Here is a 23,935-nt window from a genome sequence, read left to right as displayed (position 1 = left end):
GTTTTTGGATCTAGCTTTGATGTGCCTAACCGGGGTGTAGGGTGTGGTGGTGTAATTACCTGTGACCCCTGGCTTGTCCAGGGCGTCACACCATCATGCCTGTAAACTTGCTACCTAGTTTTAGGGGTACTTTGCACACTGCAACATCGCTATCATCGGCTAGCGATGCCGAGCGCGATAGTCCCCGCCCCCGTCACACATGCGATATCTTGTGATAGCTGCCGTAGCGAACATTATCGCTACGGCAGCTTCACACGCACTTACCTTCCCTGCGACGTCGCTCTGGCCGGCGACCCGCCTCCTTCCTAAGGGGGCGGGTCATGCGGCGTCACAGCGACGTCACACGGCATGCGACCAATAGAAGCGGAGGGGCGGAGATGAGCGGAACGTAACATCCCGCCCACCTCCTTCCTTCCGCATAGCCGGTGGAGGCAGGTAAGGAGATGTTCCTCGCTCCTGCGGCTTCATACACAGCGATGTGTGCTGCCGCAGGAACGAGTAACAACATCGTATCTCCTATTGTTGCGACATTATGAAAATGACCGATGCTACACAGATCACCGATTTTCGACGCTTTTGCAATCGTTTATCGGCGCATCTAGGCTTTACACGTTGCGACGTCGTTACCGGCGCCGGATGTGCGTCACTTTCGACTTGACACCGACGATATCGCAGTAGTGATGTCGCAACGTGCAAAGTACCCCTAAGGGTATCCTCTTCTGCAAACATGGCAGGCCACTAAACTGTCTAATTGTTTTCTGTACTTTATGTAAAGGTCTTCTAAAATCTTTCCTCTTGCAATATTGGACCAATGTTGAGTAGTATTCATTTACTAAAGCCCCTTCACACGACAGTGATTCCGGTACGGATGACGTCCATTTTTCATATGTATCGGAGACATGGACATACACAGACCCATTAAAATCAATTGGTCTACGCACACGTGTGTGTGTGTATGTGTGTATATATAATATATATAATTTCTAATTAAAAATTGATACATGCTGTAAAATTAAAAACTAACCTCCCCATTTTATTTTTGGGATGTCCAATGTATCGCAAAAACACACGTTGAGTGTTTGCAGCAGAAATGTGATTACCGTATTTTTATTTAGACTTTAAGGCTATGTTCACACACTGCGTTTTTTACCTGCGTTTTGGGTCCGTTTTTGCTGCAGAAATTTCTTGAGAAATTCTTGTAACCTTTCTGCAGACATTCCCCAGCAGGTGCACTAATCCTTCACTCTTAAGAAATTTCTTAAGAAAAATCATTTTTCTAGTGTGAACATAGCCTAACACCAAAATTATTTTTGAACTCAATTCTGCATGACTTTGCCGATTCACAAACTTTTTGAGTGGAGGTGAAATATGTCCATCCATATGTAATCCAGTCTATATTTCTGACCCTTTTTGCCCTGTTCTGATGTATAGTTGTAGATAGGGGATGGACCCCAGTGACCATCCCGGCAGCGTTGGGAAAAGAAATTCCTTGGCCCATTGACAGCTCAGACCTCGCGTCTCATTGGTCACTGCTGGCCCCCCTATGTGCGCAAGGAGCTCAGCTCAGGAATCCCAAACACATATACAGAGGCTGCCAGTAAACTATTCTAAAAATGAGTAAAATGCGGTTCTGATCTCCAACCCGTCACAACAGTATGGCCGCCAGTAACCCATTCACTGCAAGTTGCATTGAACCGGATATGGAGCATTTACGTGTGTGTGTGTGTGTGTGTGTGTATATATATATATATATACACACACACACATATATATATATATATATATATATATATATATATATATATATATATATATATATATATATATATATATATATATATATATATATTTACCAACCTGACTTCAAACCGTACTGGCAACACCTTTACAAAGTGAACAGGTGCGTATCTGGATGGTGTATAAATATGAGAAAAAATTCCAGCCGCACACTGTGAAAAACCAAAATAAATTCTACCTTATACATAAATGGAGGTGTGTGTGTATAATAATATATATTATACAATATGCGCGCAGATTTTCCTCCTTCAGAAACATTCTGGTCGCTCGCTTCATCTCTGACCCGCAACACACATCCGTTTTTTGTTTTTTTTTGTACGTGTGCGGTACGTATTTGCACGTACCGGAGACACGTACACACGGAGACCCATGTTATTCAATGGTAGATGGCGCACACACACGTAAAATCACACGGAACGTGTGTCCGTGTGGTAAGTACGTGTGCGCTTTTCTACACGGACGACATGTCCGTTTTTGGCCGGCAGCACGCAGGCACGGACCCGCTAAAGTCTATGGGTCCGTGCCTGCGGAGTATGTCCGTGTTCAGCACGTTTCGGGCGTGTGCATTTTTAATCACGAAATCTGAAACACTTGTTACCAATCAGGTCAATTGATGGCAAACAAAAACACCAGGATCTCATGATGAATGATTAACAACGTTAATTGGGTAAGAATGCGGGCCTTTAAAAACGGACAGCACACGTACTTATTTTGTCAATACGGACATTCCACACGCACACACGGCTCGCATACGCCATCACACGGATGCCATACGTACCGGAGAAACGCCCCTAAAAAACGGAACACGGACCTGAAAAACGGATCGTGAGACACGTACTTTTTTTTTTGCGGAAGTGTGTTTTAGGCCTCTAGTAGTTTATCGGTCACACCCCCCCCCCGTCGTCACCGATTATTGTTGAATGCTTTGGTGGTATTGATAACGATCAGCTTAGGATTTACTTTAGTGGAAGCAAAGCACAAAATCAAAAATCGGACTCAAAGCGATAGTTAATTTGGTTCCAGGTCAGGGCCAAGGTGGTGAGCACCTTCCTACCAATCTATGAAGCCAAGCCCGACACGCTCCATGTATAGAAATCTGTGAAAACCCACTCAAGACATTTATTTCCTGGAAAATAAATATATATATATATATATATAATATTTATTTTAGTAATTAGTGCTGACTGGTAACTGTCTCCCTTTTCCAGGAAATAAATATTTTTTATATATATTTATTATTATTATTATTATTATTATTATTATTATTATTATTATTATTATTATTAATTCTCTCTGTCCCCCGATATCGTCCAGCGAGCGCTCATATGAATGATCGTTAATGACTGTCGACCATTTATACCTGCCCAGGATCACCTGAGCTGCTGGTCATCAAGTCCTCATTGGTGGCACATCACCGTGTGTATATTATCCTCTCATTATTAGTGATGAGTAAAGTAGTCGGTACACGGGTACTGTCTATCACAAAAGTCAATGGGGAACTCTAGCATTTTCTGAAAAATCTTCTGGGAAAAATGCTTGAGTTCCCCATTGAGTTCTCTTTATACTCAGTACACGGGTACCAAGCATCAAAATCCTTGTTGTGCTTACCGAACAGTACACTCATCATATTAATTTATATTTTATTATATTATCTATATTTTATTATTATTGATGTATAATGTAGAGACAGAGATCCTGATTCTAGCAATGTTTCACTTACTGTGCTGCTTAGTGTAGTTTTGATAACCTCCTGCTGATTAAGCAGTGATGTTATCATTACAGGACTACTTGGTGTACTGCCAGGTAGTCCAGCATATTTATGAGCTCTGCATAACAACGCCCACACCACTGATTGGCAGCTGTCTGCTCATATACATGGAAAACTGCCAATCATTAGTCTGGTTGGGGCTATACAACTCCACATTCAAATAACTACTACTAGATCTGCACAAAAGAACCCCCCCCCCCTCATTTTTTTTTTTTTTTTTTTTTTCTCCCCCCCCCTCTCCCAAAATGAAAGCTAGCAGCCCAGTAAGTGATACAACATTGTGCTGCTCTTAGATGAGGGACAGGTTCCCTTTAAATGCTTAAGTAATGTATAGATAGGGCTAGAAGTGTTTGCACGGAGGCTCAGTGGTTAGCACTGTAGTCTTGCAGCGCTGGGGTCCTGGATTCCAATTCCACCAAGGACACCATCTGCAAGGAGTTTGTATGTTCTCCCCACATCTGTGTGGGTTTCCTCTGGTTTCCTCCCACACTCCAAAGACATCCTGATAGGGACTCTACATTGTGAGCCGCAATGGGGACAGTGTTCCTGATGTATGTAAAGCGCTGCGGAATATGTTAGCGCTATATAAAAATAGATTGATCTCTTCTTTTTTTTTTTTTTTTTTTCTTTTTTTAGTTCTTGATTTATACCAAATTCATAGTGTGTGTGTGTGTGTGTGTGTATGTATATGTGTGTGTGTGTGTGTGTGTGTGTGTATATATATACACACACTAATATATATTATATATATATATTAGTGTGTGTGTATATTATATTATATATTATATATATATATATATATATATATATATATATATATATATATATATATATATATATATATATATATATATATATATATATATATATATATATATATACACACACACTAATATATATTATATATAATATATATTAGTGTGTGTGTAATATATATATTGCAGTGGAACCTTGCCTTACGAGCGAATTTTCCCATAGGAAATTATTGAAACGCCGGCAATGCGTTCCACAACTCAAAAAATTTACTGGCTTTTATACAAACTTATTGCACTAATACAAAATACTGTACAATACAGTAAAAAACACAAATTACACTGCACATTCAGTTACAATAGAATTGTTGGTGTGCGGGAGGTACTATAGAAAAAAATGTGTAAAATATCACAACCTTTTATTTTAGTACAATACACAAGACAACAAATCCCAAATCTATTCTCCCCAAAATAAGGGCAGAATTACACCAAATGTCGGGTGTTAATACTGCATACTGCCCAGGCAATTAGATTACAGTAAAAGCAATGTGCTCTGGTTAGCAGAAAGTACAGTACTGTATCCACAAATGCAAAGTGATAGACATGCTATATAGTATATATTGTACAATGGTATGCTGTATACCGTACATATGTACAGAAAGTTACCTCGAGTGCGGGTCAGAGTGCGGTGAAAGGACAGAACCAGACGTGTGCACGGTGAGTAATAATAAATAATTTCATTAATTTATATAGCGCTATTAATTCCATAGCGCTTTACATACATTGGCAACACTGTCCCCATTGGGGCTCACAATCTAGAGTCCCTATCAGTATGTCTTTGGAGTGTGGGAGGAAACCCACGCAAACACGGGGAGAACATACAAACTCCTTTGCAGATAGTATCCTTGGTAGGATTTGAACCCAGGACCCCAGCGCTGCAAGACTGCAGTGCTAACCACTGAGCCACCACAAGACTGCAGTGCTAACCACTGAGCCACCACAAGACTGCAGTGCTAACCACTGAGCCACCACAAGACTGCAGTGCTAACCACTGAGCCACCACAAGACTGCAGTGCTAACCACTGAGCCACCACAAGACTGCAGTGCTAACCACTGAGCCACCACAAGACTGCAGTGCTAACCACTGAGCCACTGTGTGCCCTTGAGTATTTGCTCTTATTGCAAAGCATTGCTCTTAAACCAAGTTACAAATTTGTAAAAGCTTTGCTTGTTTTGCAAAACGCTCTCAAACCAAGTCTCTTAAACCAAGGTTCCACTGTATAACAATTTTTTTTTTTTTGTTCTTTATTTTTTATTCCCCCCCCCCTTGCAAATATAGAGGCATCATCTAGATTGTGAGCCCCAATGGGCACAGTGTTGTCAATGTATGTAAAGCGCTGCGTAATTAATAGCACTATATAAATGAATAAATATTAATATTATTATTTATTTCTATTTAGAGGGGGTTCTCCACACTCCTCTTTCCTGTTCTCAAAATTCCTGCTGATGGAGAAGATTGTGACCAGCCTTGTCCATCCGCTTCCTCCGATCTCCACCATCAGGGGACCTTTTTTAGAACAGGAGACCTGTGTCGTTTGAGGAAGCCAGAACCATAAAAACAAAAAGTGGGTGGAGAACCTGTAATGGTTCTTTATTAGCAACCACCCAAAAAATTATCGGAATAAGAGGTAATTGAGCTCTTCTAATACTGTGACCCAGTGTAGACCTCACGAGGTGTCACAGACGGGACTAGTAGTGTCCGGCACAGGCCATGAGTGGTGCCGACCTATAGTGTGTGACCGTATAGAGATGGCCGTTCTGCCCGCTCTTTAGATTAATGTCTCTGCAGGCAGATACTTAGGAGTGAATGGGTTCAGATCCTGGTCTCTGACGTCAGCGTTATCTTTAGCTGCGTAGGTCCTGTGGTTACAGGAAACCCTATATACAGGCTGCACATAATGTGTGGGCTGTACCGCTCTCCATTAACCCCTGGTATGCTTGTTCTCCCGCTTGGCTGTACTCTTAGCTATTTTTATATGGACTGACCTTGCTTCAGCTCTTGTTGCGTTACGTATTCATGTCCTAATACACGATCCTTTTTAAAGGGGGCGTCCAGTTATTGAAAAATAGAATCGGCCTGTGCTGAGACCATTCTGAATTGTCTTTGCTCCCTCAAACCACTGACTGACCACACGTGGTACTTGGATTAGACCAAACTACACAATGGCTCGTGGCCATTCGAGTCATGCAATAGTGGGACCTCTTGTGTCGTAAGTCTCCATCCTTTTTGGACCTCTTTATTAAACCTGTTTTATTGTACTAAGAGTTTGAATTTGTGGGGTCAATGACTATTTACCAAGCTTTTCTGTAAAGGTTCTTTTAACACAAGCCAATCCTTCTCAAGTTGGCATTGCATGTATGTTTTAGAGGTGCACCTTGTGGCCATGCCTCCCTATGGAATATTCATGAATTTAGGCTGCTGTCCTTGTAAATTAATGGCATGTCCTGCTATAAACTGGATCTGCTTCTTTAGGCCATAGAAACTGTTGAATATGTTGGTGGAGCAAGGAGCCATCAACTCCTCACTCCACCATTCACCCAAGGCTCGACGCTGAAGGCCACACGGAGATGAGATGTAGTCACTCAAAGACAGAAATGGGGTGCACGTGTGGTAGTTTTTATTATGTGGAGGGGCACCATGCTCAGATTGAAGTAGGCGAGTGTGGGGTTGTTATTATTGGGCATTATGCTACGTGGGAAGTCCAACCTTTGACTCTACAAAGTGTCCATCTTTGCTTTTCTTCAGAATTGTGAGGTATGATGGTGGGTCTCCAGCTTTGATAAATGCTGATGACTTGTGTGACAAATAGTCTCCCCCCCCCCCCATATGTTAAAACTGTGCTACTTTTGCACCCCATGTGTTGTTATATCCCCTCTTATGCAGGAACTTGACCTCATTGTCTGTGACGGCTCAGTTCTAAGCTGTGTCATTTGTGGTATTTCCCCTTTAAGAGTAGCCTAGAGGAATGTGGTGGCCCCCTGACACGAAGCGATTTATCTTCAGGATATTGTGAGGGTTCCTACAGTGGTGACGCAGGTGGGGCCCAGAGTTGGGGGGGGGAAGTTTTGGGCAAAATTTTATTGTGCAGTAATCCTGAGCATGCAGATTCATATACACGGGAATGAGCAGAGGGTCCTGGTATCTTCCGAATGCCTTGGAATAGCTGCTCAGAAGTTGGAATAGCTGAAAACATAGATTCTGCTCCTATGATGAGTGATGAGATCCACCACAGTCATGAGGAGATGCCAGAGAAGTTCCCTCTTTGATTATAGGATCAGTAGCAAACTTATTCCCGCACGCAAGACTAAATATTCGATTTATGGGAGGAAGAACTGAGTTATTGGGCCGCATCATAGGAAATGTTTTATACGGCAAATCTAGCTTTTGGAATAGATTCCCCCCCCTCCCACATTATGATCCAATACTAGAGACCGCATATAATAGTATTTATCTTCTGATGTACATCCGCGCATCGGTGAGAAGGTCCTTAATTGACTCATATAAGCACATCACCGACAAGACCAACTGACGAGTCAGTCCAAACTGTATGGGGCAAATGGTCGCTACTCTGATCAAAGGCCTTTTTTTTTTTTTTTTTTTTTTTTAAGCAAGAGTCTATTGACCTTCCTTGTAGTTGATCATCAGCAGTTACTATGAGCAGAATGGAAAAACACCTGAACCTTATGGCTATTAAACAGGGGCCGTCTCTGCTCTGTGTGCACTGCATATATTGTGCGGGCTCAGCTGAGCCTGCACCATATAGCACAGGTATCGACTACCTGCTGCGAGTCCTCATTACAGTTTAGCCCCTAAAAGCACCCCCACTCCTTTTTAAACACACTAGATAGCTATCGCGCAATTGATGATTATTTAGCTTGCCTTTGCTGAGAAACATTTGGCTTGTCTGAGAGAGCCTCTGCCAGATTTCTGGCAGCTACTTGTTTCCCAGAGAACAAAAGGATAGGCTGCTGGAAATCGGATGTGAAAGATCTTTGTCGTCCCTGAAATCTGCAAATCGGGGGTCTCCAAACATATTGATGTCGGCTATTAGGTGCTGATGGTTGACTCTCGAGCTGGCGCCGATTTCTGTAGTTTAACCCCCTAAGATGCTGCAGTCGATTTGTGCCAGCAGCATGTAAGCGGTTTGAATTGTTGGCGTTTTCACAGCAACCAGGGGCCAAATAATCAGCCCTTTTGTATCTGTGACATACTGATTCGATAGTTTGATTTTTTTGGAATTTCATCTCGTTGGTTCAGCAGGGTCTGTGCGTTGTGCATAACCTCGTTGGTGCAACTATTTTTTGAAATAGTTTGCTTGTACCGAATTAATCAACCTCTTGTTTTTTTTATAATACGTCCCATTTATTGCACTCATGATTTAATACTTTCAGTCTCTTTACGAGATTTTACTCTTCCACCTGATTTTCTCCTTTTTACTCCTGCAGTACTTTTCACCATAGGTTTGGCAGGTTATGTATGTGCCTTTTTTTTTTAACATCTCTCTTGGCTTTATTATGTATTAGGTGTGTGTGTGTGTGTGTGATATTATATATATAATATATATTACGCATACACATATGTATATGTGGCGCCCTGGACAAGCCAGGGGTCACAGGTAACTACACCACCACACCCTACACCCCGGTTAGGCACATCTAAGCCAGACACAAAACCCTTGTTGCCTTCCCCAGGGGCTGATGTCCACACCAGGGGGTGGAGCCAGGCAGTTGGTCTCCACCCACCAAGGAGTTCACAGTCCTGGAGGAGGGAAAAAGGAGCAGTTAAGCTAGGGAAGTGAAGGAGTGAGGAGATTAGTTTGGACAGTGAAAGTGGAAGGAGGAAAGTGAGGAGTAGTGAAGTGGCAAGAGAGCAGGCTGAAGTGAGTCCGGGTGTGTGGCCCGGACGGAGCAGCAAGGTTGGCAGACGGTGGTGACCGTCTGCAGGAGTGGCCTATCTGAGTTTGCCTAAGGACCGTGGACGGGCGGTGGCCCGGCGGTACCGGACCGGTACACGAGGAGAAGCCAGCACCATTGGCAGGGGCTTTTCGGACCCCGGCAAGGCTAGCAGTCGCCATGAATTTGCCGAATCCGTTAGTGAAGGGGAGACACCGCCACCGCCAAGGGCAACTGTTTCCCAGGGCCAGTGCCTGCGGGCAAAAGGGGGCTCCTCCGGCCTACATCCAAGTCGGGGAGCGGGTTACTGGTGGGAACCCATCGGAATCAACATAGAACATAGGTGCAGGGAGAGACAGTCATCACTAATCTACGGGAAAGAAACAACCGCAGCCGTCTGGGGGACCCGTCCATCCAGCCGTGTGTTTTACCGAGAACTGTGTCATCGTCTCAGGCTGAGTGAGTATCCCCGTGCCGTACGGCGCAGCGCTGCCCCTGCGACCCTGCACCTCATCAGGCCCCGCAACCCGCCTGCCATCATCCCTACCTACCCCATCACCGGGCCCCGGGAGAACCAACCCCCTACCCACGGAGGGAGAAATAACAACTCAGCTGCTCCCTGTCATCGCTCCCGGGATTCCCGTTCAGAGCAGCGGTGGTGTCACCAATATCACCACAACCGTGGGTGGCGTCACGGACAATAATCAAAAACCCCCCCCCCCACAATCAAAATACCCTTTTCACTCAAGGGCGAGGAGCGCCGCTCGAGTCCCCGGGATCCGGTCCACCGCTTGAGCCACCACCGAGCAGCGGCCGCCGGACCCGAGCAGTGGGAGAGCGCAGTGTCCCCTCCTCCGCCCGCGATAGATTATATATATATATATATATATATATATATATATATATATATATATATATATATATATATATATATATATATATATATATATATATATATATATATATATATATATATATATATATATATATATATATATATATATATATATATATATATATATATATATATTCTCTCTATCTCTTTTAGTGCAGACCAAAAGTTTGGACACACCTTCTCATTCAAAGAGTTTTCTTTTATTTCAGGACTCTGAAAATTGTAGATTCATGTTGAAGGCATCAAATCTATGAATTAAAACATGTGGAGTAAAATACTTAAAGTGTGACACAACTGAAAATATGTTTTATATTCTAGGTTCTTCAAAGTAGCCACCTTTTTGGTTTGATTACTGCTTTGCACACTCTTGGCATTCTCTTGATGAGCTTCAAGAGGTAGTCACCGGAAATGGTTTGAAGGAGCTCCCAGAGATGCTTAGCACTTGTTGGCCCTTTTGCCTTCACTCTGCGGTCCAGCTCACCCCAAACCATCTCGATTGGGTTCAGGTCTAGTGACTGTGGAGGCCAGGTCATCTGGCGTAGCCCCCCATCACTCTCCTTAGTCAAAATAGCCCTTACACAGCCTGGAGGTGTGTTTGGGGTCATTGTCCTGTTGAAAAATAAATGATGGTCCAACTAATCGCAAACTGGATGGAATAGCACGCCGCTGCAAGATGCTGTGGTAGCCATGCTGGTTCTGTATGCCTTCAATTTTGAATAATTTCCCAACAGTGTCACCAGCAAAGCCCTCCCCACACCATCACACCTCCTCCTCCATGCTTCATGGTGGGAACCAGCCATGTAGAGTCCATCCGATCACCTTTTCTACAAAGACACGGTGGTTGGATCCAAAGATCTCAAATTTGGACTCATCAGACCAAAGCACAGATTTCCACTGGTCTAATGTCCATTCCTTGTGTTCTTTAGCCCAAACAAGTCTCTTCTGCTTGTTGCCTGTCCTTAGCAGTGGTTTCCTAGCAGCTATTTTACCATGAAGGCCTGCTGCACAAAGTCTCCTCTTAACAGTTGTTCTAGAGATGAGAAGGTGTGTCCAAACTTTTTCTCTGTACTTTGTGTGTGTGTATATGTATGTATGTATGTATGTATGTATGTATGTATATATATATATATATATATATATATATATAATATAATCTCACCGTCTCCAAAAAAATGGGATCCAAATAATAACTTTTGCTTTTTTTCATAAACTAGTGATTGTATTGACACAGGGGTGTAAGTGGTTGATTTCATTGACTTCTACTATAGCCAGGTACTCCAGTGTTGTGCTCTCAGAAGTATATAAAAGAAATCCGAAAATATTGTCAATCGATTCTTTCTTCTTTCTTCTTCCAGGCAATGGTCGCTTGTTATCCGGGCAACGGGATGGGATATGTACGACATGTGGATAATCCAAACCGGGACGGACGCTGCTTAACTTGCATCTACTACCTAAATCAGAACTGGGACACAAAGGTACGTCCTCTCAGTAATGCGTACTTCATGGCCACCAGCCCAAAGTGGATTTTTGAAGAGACAAGGGGTCGGGTGACTTTCCTTCAAGCTGACGTCATGGGACACAATCCTGTGATTAAATTGTCCATGACTCTACTCAGTAGTGATCTACTCTGGTCATGGATAGTACAGTTGTGCGACTGGCATCTTGATTTAGTGCTTTTATTTCCACCCCTCAAATATACGTAATGGATGGGAGCATAGAAGATTTAAAAAAAAACAAAAAAAAACAAACTCCTCTGGATTTTAGAACATTGTTCAGATTTTGTTTCAGTAAAAATCTGTTATTTAAACATTTCCTCTCTGTATACCTGAGGAATAGGGTAGTAACGGTCGTGCATTGCAGGGCAGAGACTCGTCGGGCCCCTGTGCTGCAATACAAGCTACCGGTCAAGGTGGTGTGTGTGTGTGGGTGTGTTGTTTGTTTGTGTTTTTTTTTTAAATTATGTATGCGTTGGAGGCAGGATGGGGACATGTGTCCCAGGTTGAGTGCCATTCGTGCAGGATGGAGAGACCTAGTTACCAGGAGGTGGCCTAGGATGCTATTGGAATGCTACAAGGGCATATACATCTGGCCAACATGCAAGGAAGTGTGGGAGGGGCAGGCAGTAAATTTGCACGGGGATCCATTGGTCTCTAGTTGTGCTACTGCTGAGGAACCAAAGTGTAACCATTCTCCTTGTCAATAGAGTACATCCCTATAAAGGGAGGGTGACCCTGTCAGTACTGATTTAGTGCTATTTTGTTGAGACTATATGGACACCCACATCTAAACTGCTTTAGGTCCAGTTAGTTTGTGTGTGTGTGTATCTCTGTCTCTGTCTGTGTGTGTGTGTCTCTCTCTGTGTCTCTTGTGTCTATTGTGTGCAGTCTGCTGTATAATTACTGCAGATAGGGGCTTCAGTAGACCCCTTCCATGTCAGCACATTGGCACCCCTCAAATTCATTATGGTGGGAGAACAATGTGTGGTCAAGATAACCTCCTACCTAAGGGTCCCGTTATATGGAGCGGTGCGACTAGCGATTCGACCTGGCAGGAATTGCTGGAGCATCGCTACATGGTCCCTGGTGAGCTGTCAATCAGGCAGATGTCCACAGCGATCAGAGACCAGCCACCAGCAACCCGTGTAACGACTGTGCTTGGTAACCATGTTACTCATCGGGTAATTATGTAAAGCGCTTTGCATAGTTACTCGATGTGTACCCTGGCTACGTGTGCAGGGAGCCGGCGTCTGGCAGCCCGCGTACGCACGTAACCATGGTACACATCAGGTAACTAAGCAAAGCGCTTTGCATAGTTACCCGATGTGTACCATGGTTACCAACGTACCGCCGCTGCCCGACTCCGGCTCCCTGCGCATTTAGATCGTTGGTGTCCCGCTGTCAAACATGCTGATGCGTGCTGCACAGAGGGAGACCAACGAGCAAAAAATGGTCCTGATCGTTTTGTAACGATCAGCGACCTTACAGCAGGGGCCTGCTCGCTGCTGCTTGTCACACACGGCAAGATCGCTGGCGAGGTCGCTGATACGTCACAAAACCTGTGACATTTCAGGGATCTCGCTAGCGATCTCGCTGTGTGTGACGGGGGCTTAACTCCTCACCCCATTGCAAAGTTCCTATATGCCACTGCTGTGGTCCCCCCCCCCCCCCCCCCCCTTCCATATTCATGTTGCCTGGAAGCCTCCATTTTTGGTGGCTGCTCTGTTTTTCTGTGTAGATCATCACTTTGGGAGATTAAAGAGTTCTCAATGAGTAAATCCTATAACATCAGACTATATAATATAAATGTGATGCCAGATGCACTTCTGAGACTGAAGACCTACTGATGGCTGCATTGCCCTCCTTGCTGCTCTTATAATAGCGGGTGTAATAGTTTTGATGAATTGGGACAATCTGAAGAAAAAAAAAAAATTAAAGCGTTGCTATGATTGGTTGCCATGGGCAACAAAGCCTTTTTCTTTTACACTATTGTGGTAAAATAAAAGCTGCTCTGTGATTGGTTGCTACGAGCAACAAAGATGGTTGTTTGTGTTCCTTTTTTTTTATGTGGTCTTCACTTACTGAATAATGGAAGTAATAACTGCTGTTTACTGGTACTCAACCAATAGCCTTGACTAGAATAATACGGCCTTCTACAGAAAAGAATAGCTAAAGTCAATATTTATGCTTGACGTGTGTTGCCCTTTAAATTCACCTTGACTGATTGGCTGCGGAGGGTTCACGTTCTCATTACAACGTGCGGCCTGCCCGCCGTTTCCGGTATCCAATCACTGTAGTTTATTTAGAAGCCTCTGGGCATGGACTGGAAAGCCATGAATGACTTACAAAATACCAAAGGTGTAACCTGCCGGAACCCCGGCCCCGGCCAGCCTACAACTCTGCGCCGGACGTCGCTAGTAAAGTGTTAAGACTTTTAATTCCTCCCTCCTTAAGTCTCCTTAACAATACATTTTAGGAAAGTCACCAATTTAAGGCGCACGCCATATTTCAGCCATGATTTGTAAATAATATAATCTTTTTGCTGCTTTCAAAATTGGCAAGGAAAGGTGTCGGAGGGGTTTTAGGTTGGTGGAGGGCTACCGGCCCAGATTTAAGATTGGCACAAATCTGTGCCTGCTCAGAAGTGACTTCGACGTCGCCCTCCATACGTCGCCGTCCAGTTTAATGTGGGCTTCACACGGTACGATCTATCGTGCGATCATGCCCGCTCTCGTCATTTGTGCATCATGGGCAAATCGCTGCCTGTGTCGCACAGTCGTTTAACCCCCGTCACACGTACTTACTTGCTGAACGACGTCGCTGTGGGCGGCAAACATCCACTTCCTGAAGGGGGTGGGACGTTCGGCGTCACAGCGACGTCACACAGCGGCCGGCCAATAGAAGCAGAGGGGCGGAGATGAGCGGGACGTAAACATCCCACCCACCTCCTTCCTTCCGCATAGCCGGCGGGTGCCACGGGACGCAGGTAAGCTGTGTTTATCGTTCCCGGGATGTCACACGGAGCGATGTGTGCTGCCCCGGGTACGATTAACAACCTGCGCAAAGTAAAATTAAACGATTTTTTTTAAAAAATAAACGGAGTACACGAAACCCAATTTTCTCACCGATTTGCGATCGCTCGTAGGTGTCACACGGGATGACTAAGCCGGATGTGCATCACGAAAACCGTGACCCCCGACGATCTATCGCACGATAGATCGCCTCGTGTGACTCCTGCATCAGATTTATTCAATATTATTGTCGTATGCAAAATTCCACGTAAGCCTGACATGCTCCTATAGTACGTTTTGGGCTGTGTTCATACATGTCGGCATATTTTGCCATATTAGTTGAGGTGGGGACATAATGGGACCACTGTGTGAATGTGGCTTCATGGGTTATGGGCCCTCTTATCGTTGTCTTTCGGCGGCTGGTATATGGGACAATATTAGTAGAGAGGACATCAGAGCTTGTGGCTGCAAATGATCAACCTTGGTCATGCCCCTTCATAAAAAAAAATCAAATTCCTACTGCCCTTCCTCAATTCCTCAGGCCCAGCCTCCTCCTAGATGTTTGGGTACAAGAAACCCCCTCCCAATATCACTGGCTTGTAGGAGGATTGGGGATTTTCAGCCGTACTTTGTGGAACTTGCTGAATTTTCTCAGTCCCCAACTGGACATATGGTAAAGTAACGGGCAGAGTATACAGAACTCACAAGTAACTTTGAATAATTAGTTTTTCCGGACATTGTGGTCATACTCTGACCGTGAAACTGTTGCACATAGATAGGTCACTGGAAAAATTGGTTGTGATGTGTTGTAATGTATTCCGCACAGTACCCCCTCGATTTATCAACTGGATATATCCAATCCATAATGATCCGCTGATTTATAGTCCTTCATTCTGTATACTTAGGTCCATGGTGGACTCCTACAAATCTTCCCGGAAGGACGTTCCGTTGTAGCCAACATTGAGCCATTATTTGACCGGTTATTGATATTCTGGTCTGATCGCCGCAATCCTCACGAAGTGAAGCCAGCCTACGCTATGCGGTAAGTCGTCCTACCTCCATTTCCATATGACCGGTTTCCAGGTTCGGGATCCTACAGATATCGCTCTGTTCTCTCCATCTACAGGTTTGCCATCACTGTCTGGTATTTTGATGCACAGGAACGATCGGAGGCCAAAGACAAATATAGACTAGGTGAGAGGGGCTGAGGAATGTGACTCTGTATGTTACTCTTGTAATGTTGGCTTATCAATTGTCCTGGATTATTGGCTGGATAGGAAGACTCTTAAATGGATATTCTAATGATCACTACTTGATTAGTGGAGGTCTGACCCCCAACAATCCTGTGAAATGGAGCTGCTGTCACTCGTGTGGGACTAATTAAAATGGCCAAGTGCTTTGCTAGGCTACCATTTTTAAAACCTTCAGTAGAACAGTACCTTTTAAGCACAACCGCCATTCCTTCCAGTTGGGGATAATGCAACCTGTGGTTCTCGTGATGGGTAACTACTGGAACGCACAATGCCTAGTGTCAGATGGAGTGGTGTAAAGCCGCCACCAGCAGTGGAAGCATGTTCTGTGGAGTGATCGATCACACTCCTCTGTCCGATGGATGAGTCTGGGTTTGGTGAATTCCGGGAGAAAGTTACCCGCCTGACTTCATTGTGACATCTATAATATTTGGTAGAGGAGAGAAAATACGATAGACCTCTCTTTAGCTCCAGTGAAGGGAAATCTCCATACTTCAACACAAGATACTTTGACAATTGTAGCTTCCAACTCTATGGGAACAGTTTGGTGGGAAAGCCCTTCTCCGGTGGTCTTGTTGATTGTGCCCTGTGCACAAGATCCTTTTAAAAGCATTAATTGGGAAGTTTTGGGTGGAAGAACATGACCTCAACCCCATCCAACACCTTTTGAGGTTTGAATGAGAGGTTCTGGCATCTCGCTGACTGACCTCTCAAATGCTCTTTTAGACCAATGGGCAAAAATTCTCAAACTCCTCCGAAATCTTGTAGAAAGTCTTCCCAGAAGAGCAGATGCTAAAGCCCCCGTCACATTTAGCGACTTACCAGCGATCCTTATCAGGTTGCATCGTTTTCGGGATCGCTAGGAGGTTGCTGGTGAGATGTCACACAGTCAGACCTTACCAACGATGGAGTAACAATGAGCCACCTGTATAGGAGGTCATTGTTAGGTGTCAAACACAGCGATGCGTCCTGCCCAGCAAGACATCACCTTTTGAAGAAAATGGTCCAGACCATTCGGCAACGACTAGCGATCTCCCAGCAGGGGCCTGATCGCTGGTAGGTGTCACACGTAACGAGATCGCGGGCAAGATCGTTACTGCGTCACAGAAACGGTGACACAGCAACGATCTCGTTAGCGATCTCGTTGTGTGTGACGGGGCCTTAAGAGGTGACCACCTCCATATTAATGCCTATTGGATGTTGCAAAGCCTCCTGTAGGAGTAAATAGAACCCTGCACAATACTCTTGCCCATATATCGTATCGTATGGCCGATAAGTCTGCTTATGACGGCCTAGCACATTCCACAAGGGGAGACGTTACCCCTTAGACCCTCTTAATACTAACACTTGACTGAATTTGCATCTCGTGTGTCTTCAGTCTGCGCCTCTTCTTGCGCTTGTAAGGACAGTAGGAGAGGGGACTTTATCATTCATTCCAGGTTAGATAATGATGGGTGAATGCAGCCTATTCCTGGTCTTGGCCTCTTGGCACGCGACGGCAAAACTGAGCACATGGAAATTAACAGCTGCATAAGGCAAACCCTGCTTCTAGCCGGTATGGATGTACAGATGGGAGGAAGGGCGCGTGGCACGGACACGGATCGGAATGTTAGTTGTCGTGTGTAGCGTACTTGGTGCATTTAGAATTTAAATCTGGAATTTTAGCAATGGCTGACATCTGCCTCTAGGACTTGTGGGAGGACTTTGAGTGACTTCAAGATGCCTTTGTACTTGTAATCGTCCATATTCATGAGCTGTATATAACCCCGATCACAGCACTGATTAACAGCATTGTGTGTACACTGTGGCCGCTTTCTGCCTATACAATCAGTGGGGTGAGCGGGTTCATACAGAGCTCTGCATTCAGAGCACTGCTAGATCCTCAGGAGGGAAAAACGATTTTTATTAAAACTATAGCAAGTAACCCATTAAGGGATACATTGCTGGAATTGGGGTCTTTGCCTCTACATTATGCTGCTGTTAGATGCAGTAGGAAAATTCATATGGCAGATCCCTTTAAGACATACCACTGCTGTCTGTCACCACTAGGCTGCAGAAATGGGCATTCTCCAGCTTGCTACAAATATCAGATTTTGCTTGGCAGATGCGTTTTTTTTTTTTATTTCTTTTTCTGTTACCAGATGTACCACAAAATAAACGGCATATGTTACTTATTGGCTCTTTTTAGACCTGATGTTGCTGTTGTATTTACTTAGGCAATCTCCGCTCACCTAGGCTTATTGACAAACACTTTTAGGAAAAGAATAACTCAAAGTTCACACTTCCGTTGTTTTGCTTCCGTCAGGTCTGTCGTTGCGACGCAACGACGGATCGGTCATTTTTTAGATGTCAACTGACGCAATGCATGTGTTATTTTACAGAATTCCGTTCACAGGAATCCTGTGAAAAAACGGATCTGTTGCGTCTGTTACGTACGTTCTGCGTCCGTGTTTTGACAGATCCGTCATGATCCGTTTGTGTTTGGAACAGCCCAATGGGTGTGCCAAACATGCTGGGCATGCTCAGTAGAGCATGACGGAATACAGCACTGGATTCCATCGTGTGACGGATTACGGTGGAATCCAGCATCATAGACATCCATTTCTAGCTTTTGACGGATGGTGACAGACACGTGTGGAGTGCGTTTTTCTTTTTTGCCGCTTCAAAAAACGTTACATTCAGCGTTGCTCCCGCCTGACGGTCAGTCAGTAAACGACATGCAACGCAAGGCCATCAGTCGCAATCCATCGCTGATAGAAGTCTATGGGGAAAAAATGGTTTCCTGCAAAATATTTTGCAGGATACCGTAATTCCTCAAGGCGACGGATTGAGACGGTGGGGAGAACAGAGTCTGCAGCACCCGGAACCATGATTGTGGGCACAGGCAGCTGCATTCTCCTGCGTAGAACACTTGCATCTCCGCAGGAGGGCAGACGCTGCGTCTAGGATGCATTGTCTCCATATCGTGCGAGCATACGCTATTTGAGAAGGAATTTCGGTGTCTCTCCTCTTTGAGCCCACGTGGCCTGAGTAACAGTGTACCGCCCCGCGGGCTCGGCTTCAACCGCCGAGCCGCTCTGATCCGTGCTCGTACTGCGGGTGGTGGCTCGAGCCTCTCGCAGACCCGGGGGTCACGTCGCTCTGCAAGGGAGTTGGCGCTACACGCGGGGACTTGGGTGAGGGGTTCCACGGCCGGGGCCGCGGTGGTTTGGTTTGGGATGTAAGTTCGTGACACCACCCACGGGTTGTGGTGATTGTAGACACCACCGCTGCAGTGAAGGTATAGGTGCTCCCGGGAGCGGTGTAATGGCACAGCTAGGTGTTGACCCCTCCGTGGGTAGGGGGTGTTGGGCCCGGTTGGCGAGGGCCGGGGTGCAGGGTGAAGTGGTGCGGTGCCTGATGGCACTGGTGTACTCACTCTGACACAATACACTGGAGTCTCTGGTAAACCAAACGGAGTGATGAACGGGGCCCGCAGCCGGCTGCAGCTTTTCCCGATATAGGTTGGTGGTTTCTGCCTTTCTCCTGCACCTCTGTGTGTAAATGTTTGACTCCTATGCCTAGACACCGGTAGTGCACTCCCCGACTTGTATATGCCGTAGGAGCCCGTTTGCCCGCAGACACTGGCCCTTTGGGTCTCTATGCCTTGGCGGTGGCTTTACCCTGTATGGCTGGGCTGTTGTCTTCTAACGGGGCTTGTGTGGGATAGGTCCTTAAGTCCAGTCCGCAATCAGTTGATTTGACTTGGCCCTGTCGGTTCAGGGCTTTGTACTGGGTCTGAGTACCCTTCCTGGTGCTCTGGTTTCCAATCGGTTCCCCGGTTCGGTACCGGCGGGCCACCGCCCGACCCCCGGTCCCTACGGTTCCACTGGCTGTAATCCCACCTCCTGCAGGCGGCCACCACAGTCTGCCTCCTTGCCAGTGGCGACTGGGTTCCGACCCAGCCACCTAGTAGTCTCTTGGCAGGCCTGGTCACAGGACTGCCCGTGAACTTGTCTGCTCTCTACCTCCTCTAAACTACTCTCCACTTGTCCTTGACTCTTGTGTCTCTTTTCCCGCCTCCAGGCCTGTGAACTCCTTGGTGGGCGGAGCCAACCACTTGGCTCTGCCCCCCTGGTGTGGACATCAAACCTGGAGGGTGGTGACAAGGTTTTTAGATTCACTGACTGATGTCACCTAATTGGGAAGGGGTGTGGTGTTGTGTGTGACTACCTGGGACGACCTGACTAGTCCAGGGCGTCACAACAGCTCCTCAGTGTCGGTCCTCTACGCTGCTGAGATCTCACACCGGCCAGTACAAGCTGCAGTGATCTGTCAGACATGGTGGGCAGAGACTGAATATACTTGCACTGATGAGCTCTCCCGCTATAGCTGGGCTTATAAATGCTCATCTTTCAAAAGGGGTTGTCCAGGGCTTGTAGATTGATGACCTATCCTTGTCAGTGGTGACTCAACTCGCTGTACTTCCATTGATCAACTGTTTTCCATTCCTAAATTTTAACAATGTTAAGCTTTTCTAGCAAACACAAACTAGGTAAAACCAAAGCAAACGCTTCTGGTGCAATGTGGTCTTGGGATAAAACCCATACCATAACCGATAGCGCCCTACATGTATAACATCTATAAGTTCAGTGGGTGTAAATAGATACTATATCCATAATGATGTCACATAGTATTCAATAATGGCGGGATTCTACATAAATAATGCAGAATTAAAATGGGTAAGAAGTAACCCTGCAATAAGGAAGCCTCTTATTTTGTGACCATACATGTGGGATCCTCAGTCCCTTGTGATGACGACTTTACGTTGATGGCTATGCAGTAGTGATCGGGTACTCGGTACACATCGACTCTGTCTGAGTATCCAACTGCTCGTTATGAGTATAATGGTAGTCACTCCGAGCATTTTTCCAGAAGATATACTGGAAAAATGCTTGAGTTCCCAATTGACTCCCTTTAAACTCTTAACCAGCAGTTGGACACTCGGATGGACACAACTCGTGTACAGAGTACTGAGCATGGTAGTGCTCGCTCATCACTAGTTATGAGCACTGAGCACCTGAGCATGGTAGTGCCCGCTCATCACTAGTTACGAGTACTGAGCACCTGAGCATGGTAGTGCCCGCTCATCACTAGTTACGAGCACTGAGCACCTGAGCATGGTAGTGCCCGCTCATCACTAGTTACGAGCACTGAGCACCTGAGCATGGTAGTGCCCGCTCATCACTAGTTACCAGTACTGAGCACCTGAGCATGGTAGTGCCCACTCATCACTAGTTACGAGCACTGAGCACCTGAGCATGGTAGTGCCCGCTCATCACTAGTTACGAGTACTGAGCACCCGAGCATGGTAGTGCCCGCTCATCACTAGTTACGCGTACCGAGTACCTGAGCATGGTAGTGCCTGTTCATCACTAGTTACGAGCACTGAGCACCCGAGCATGGTAGTGCCCGCTCATCACTAGTTACGAGTACTGAGCACCCGAGCATGGTAGTGCCCGCTCATCACTAGTTACGAGTACAGAGCACCCGAGCATGGTAGTGCCCAGTCATCACTAGTTACGAGTACTGAGCACCCGAGCATGGTAGTGCCCGCTCATCACTAGTTACGAGTACAGAGCACCTGAGCATGGTAGTGCCCGCTCATCACTAGTTACGAGTACTGAGCACCCGAGCATGGTAGTGCTCGCTCATCACTAGTTACGAGTACAGAGCACCCGAGCATGGTAGTGCCCGCTCATCACTAGTTACGAGTACTGAGCACCCGAGCATGGTAGTGCCCGCTCATCACTAGTTATGAGTACAAAGTACCTGAGCATGGTAGTACTCTCAAATCACTACTAGGAACGTTTCACTTCTATTGCATAAAGAATGTTTTAGATACATTTTTATTGTAGATCTCCAATATTTCTTTTTAAAATTTTGTGTTTTCCTCTTTCCAGCCAGTGGACAGAAGGGAATCCACGTCCCAGTTTCCCACCCAGGAGATGTGTGACGTGGGTTAGATGCCTCCTGGTGGTCGTTCTGTAGGAGCTTCAAAGCTGCTAACATCCTGGCAAGGGTCGCACCGCAGTTGCCAGGCAGACGTCTTGTTGATTTTGCCTCCTCGCAGCCTGCATGGAGATCGCCTGATCAACCTCTTTCCTAAAATGTGAATATAAAACATTCGGATGGGTCATGTGACCGGCAGAACATTACACCAGAATGGCCCGCTGACATCTGCAGAGCGTTGTACCTGGCTTGGTTAGACGATTGTCTGAATGTTCACTCAAACCTTACGGAGCTGAGGTGAAGCAGCCTGGGGCGTCTGTACACTTGTCATGACTGGGTAGGAGGGTGGGGGAGGGCAAGATGTCGCATTGGGCTAAGCTCAGGAAAAGGGGATGGATGGTCATTCATAGATTGAAGATTAGTGATAAAGACTGCCTTGAGGGCAAGGTGAAGATTGAAAACGTCATAAGGGTGAAAAAGGGATGAACATAACAGGAAATAGAAAATGATGCAAGGGAGCAGGGAGCGATCACAGGTCTCCAGAAAGTGGTTTCTATAGAAGTAAGTTATGTGTCTTGTTTTGGCGCTTGTGACCCGTAGCCAGATCCTCACCTCTTGTTCCCTGCTGCTACTGGCTATCCGTTTTAAGGGTTAATGTAAGGAAAGTTCCCTTTTTTTATTTCAAACCTTTTCTCAACTCTGCCCGCGACAAATTGAAGCCGAGATCAGATGTTTGTATGAAAAGGAAGAAACCGATTTATATTTTAACAGCTGCAATAAAAATTACCTCATGACATTGTGTGTCTGTTCTTACGCCTCACGTACCTTTCATCACCTTGTTATACTCCTTCTCCATGGAGTGGAACGCTTCGGCCATGCATGGTTTCATCAGATTATAGGTCAAACCTTTAGGCCACGAATGTGAGACTGACCCAAATATTGGTCTTCACAGTTTGTTGCTTCAGTGTGAGATGTTTCTATAGTTATTGATGATGTAGAATTATCAGAATTTCATAAGTTTTAAAGGGAAGGTGTCGCGTTTTTTATTTTTGTATTAAAAATAGTGATTATGATATTAAGTATTTTTAATACAAAATGAAAATCGCAGCTTATTTAGTTTTTATTTAATTCTAATTTTACTGGAGGCACCGGGGGCTGCCATGCTGGATTTGCTGTATGTGTAACGACAGTTCCACAGTCCTTTATGGCAGCCCCTGTGCATAGAGAACAGTGGTCGGGATCCGCCCCCATGCACTAGCGTTATAGTAGGCGTCTGCTGTGACCTGGACGCGCCCCCTGGGCTGTCCAGATCACAGCAGAGGGAGGAGATCGGCGCCATCATTGTGGAGCACACATCGTATGCTGTTTGCTCCACTTAACCCTTGTCAACCGCCAGGATGTGTGAGTACGGGCCGCCGCCCCTCCCCCCCCGCCGTTACTGTCGCCAATGACACCCCCCCTCCCTCCGCTCTGCCCTGCTACTGCTGCCGCGCCCACCGTTACCGTCGCCAATGACACCCCCTCCCTCCACTCTGCCCCCGCTACTGCTGCCGCGCTCGCCCGCCGTTACCGTCGCCAATGACACCCCCTCCCTCCGCTACTGCTGCCGCGCCCGCCCGCCGTTACTGACTCCAATGACACCCGCTCCCTCCGCTCTACCCAGCCCCCGCTACTGCTGCCGCCGCCACCCGCCGTTACCGACTCCAATGACACCCCCTCCCTTCACTCTACCCAGCCCCGCTACTGCTGCCACCGCCCCTCCCTCCGCTACTGTCTAAAATGACACCCACCTCCCTCCGCTCTGCCGCCCGCCGCTGCTGTGTGTGTGCCTCTGCTACCTCTGTGTGCCTCGCCGCTGCTACCGTCTCAAACCCCCCCACCTTCCGCCTGTCACCTGTCGGCCTGTGTGTGTGTACCGGTGGTACTGTCTGCAGGGCTGTGTATCTAATCCTATCCTGTATGATACAGCAACTCAAAAAAATAAGAAAAGATTGTGCACCGCACTGCTTACCTATACTGGAG

The 23,935-nt window shown here is 46.1% G+C and overlaps 1 protein-coding gene across 1 annotated transcript in view; it reads left to right on the top strand.

Annotated features, from left to right (window-relative positions):
* EGLN2 (egl-9 family hypoxia inducible factor 2) overlaps positions 1–22,707 on the top strand; it is a 34,964-nt gene extending 12,257 nt beyond the window's left edge. Inside the window, exons 3-6 of the mRNA XM_075322581.1 lie at positions 11,521–11,640; positions 15,578–15,714; positions 15,799–15,866; positions 21,865–22,707. Of these exons, the coding sequence (XP_075178696.1) occupies positions 11,521–11,640; positions 15,578–15,714; positions 15,799–15,866; positions 21,865–21,917 (378 nt within the window). The 3' untranslated portion in view covers positions 21,918–22,707. The remainder of the gene's footprint in view (positions 1–11,520; positions 11,641–15,577; positions 15,715–15,798; positions 15,867–21,864) is intronic.
* Positions 22,708–23,935: the final 1,228 nt, after the last annotated feature.

The sequence above is a fragment of the Anomaloglossus baeobatrachus genome, chromosome 9 (assembly GCF_048569485.1).
Source record: "Anomaloglossus baeobatrachus isolate aAnoBae1 chromosome 9, aAnoBae1.hap1, whole genome shotgun sequence".
Lineage (NCBI taxonomy): Eukaryota > Metazoa > Chordata > Amphibia > Anura > Aromobatidae > Anomaloglossus > Anomaloglossus baeobatrachus.
This window is presented reverse-complemented; position numbering and strand designations above follow the sequence as displayed.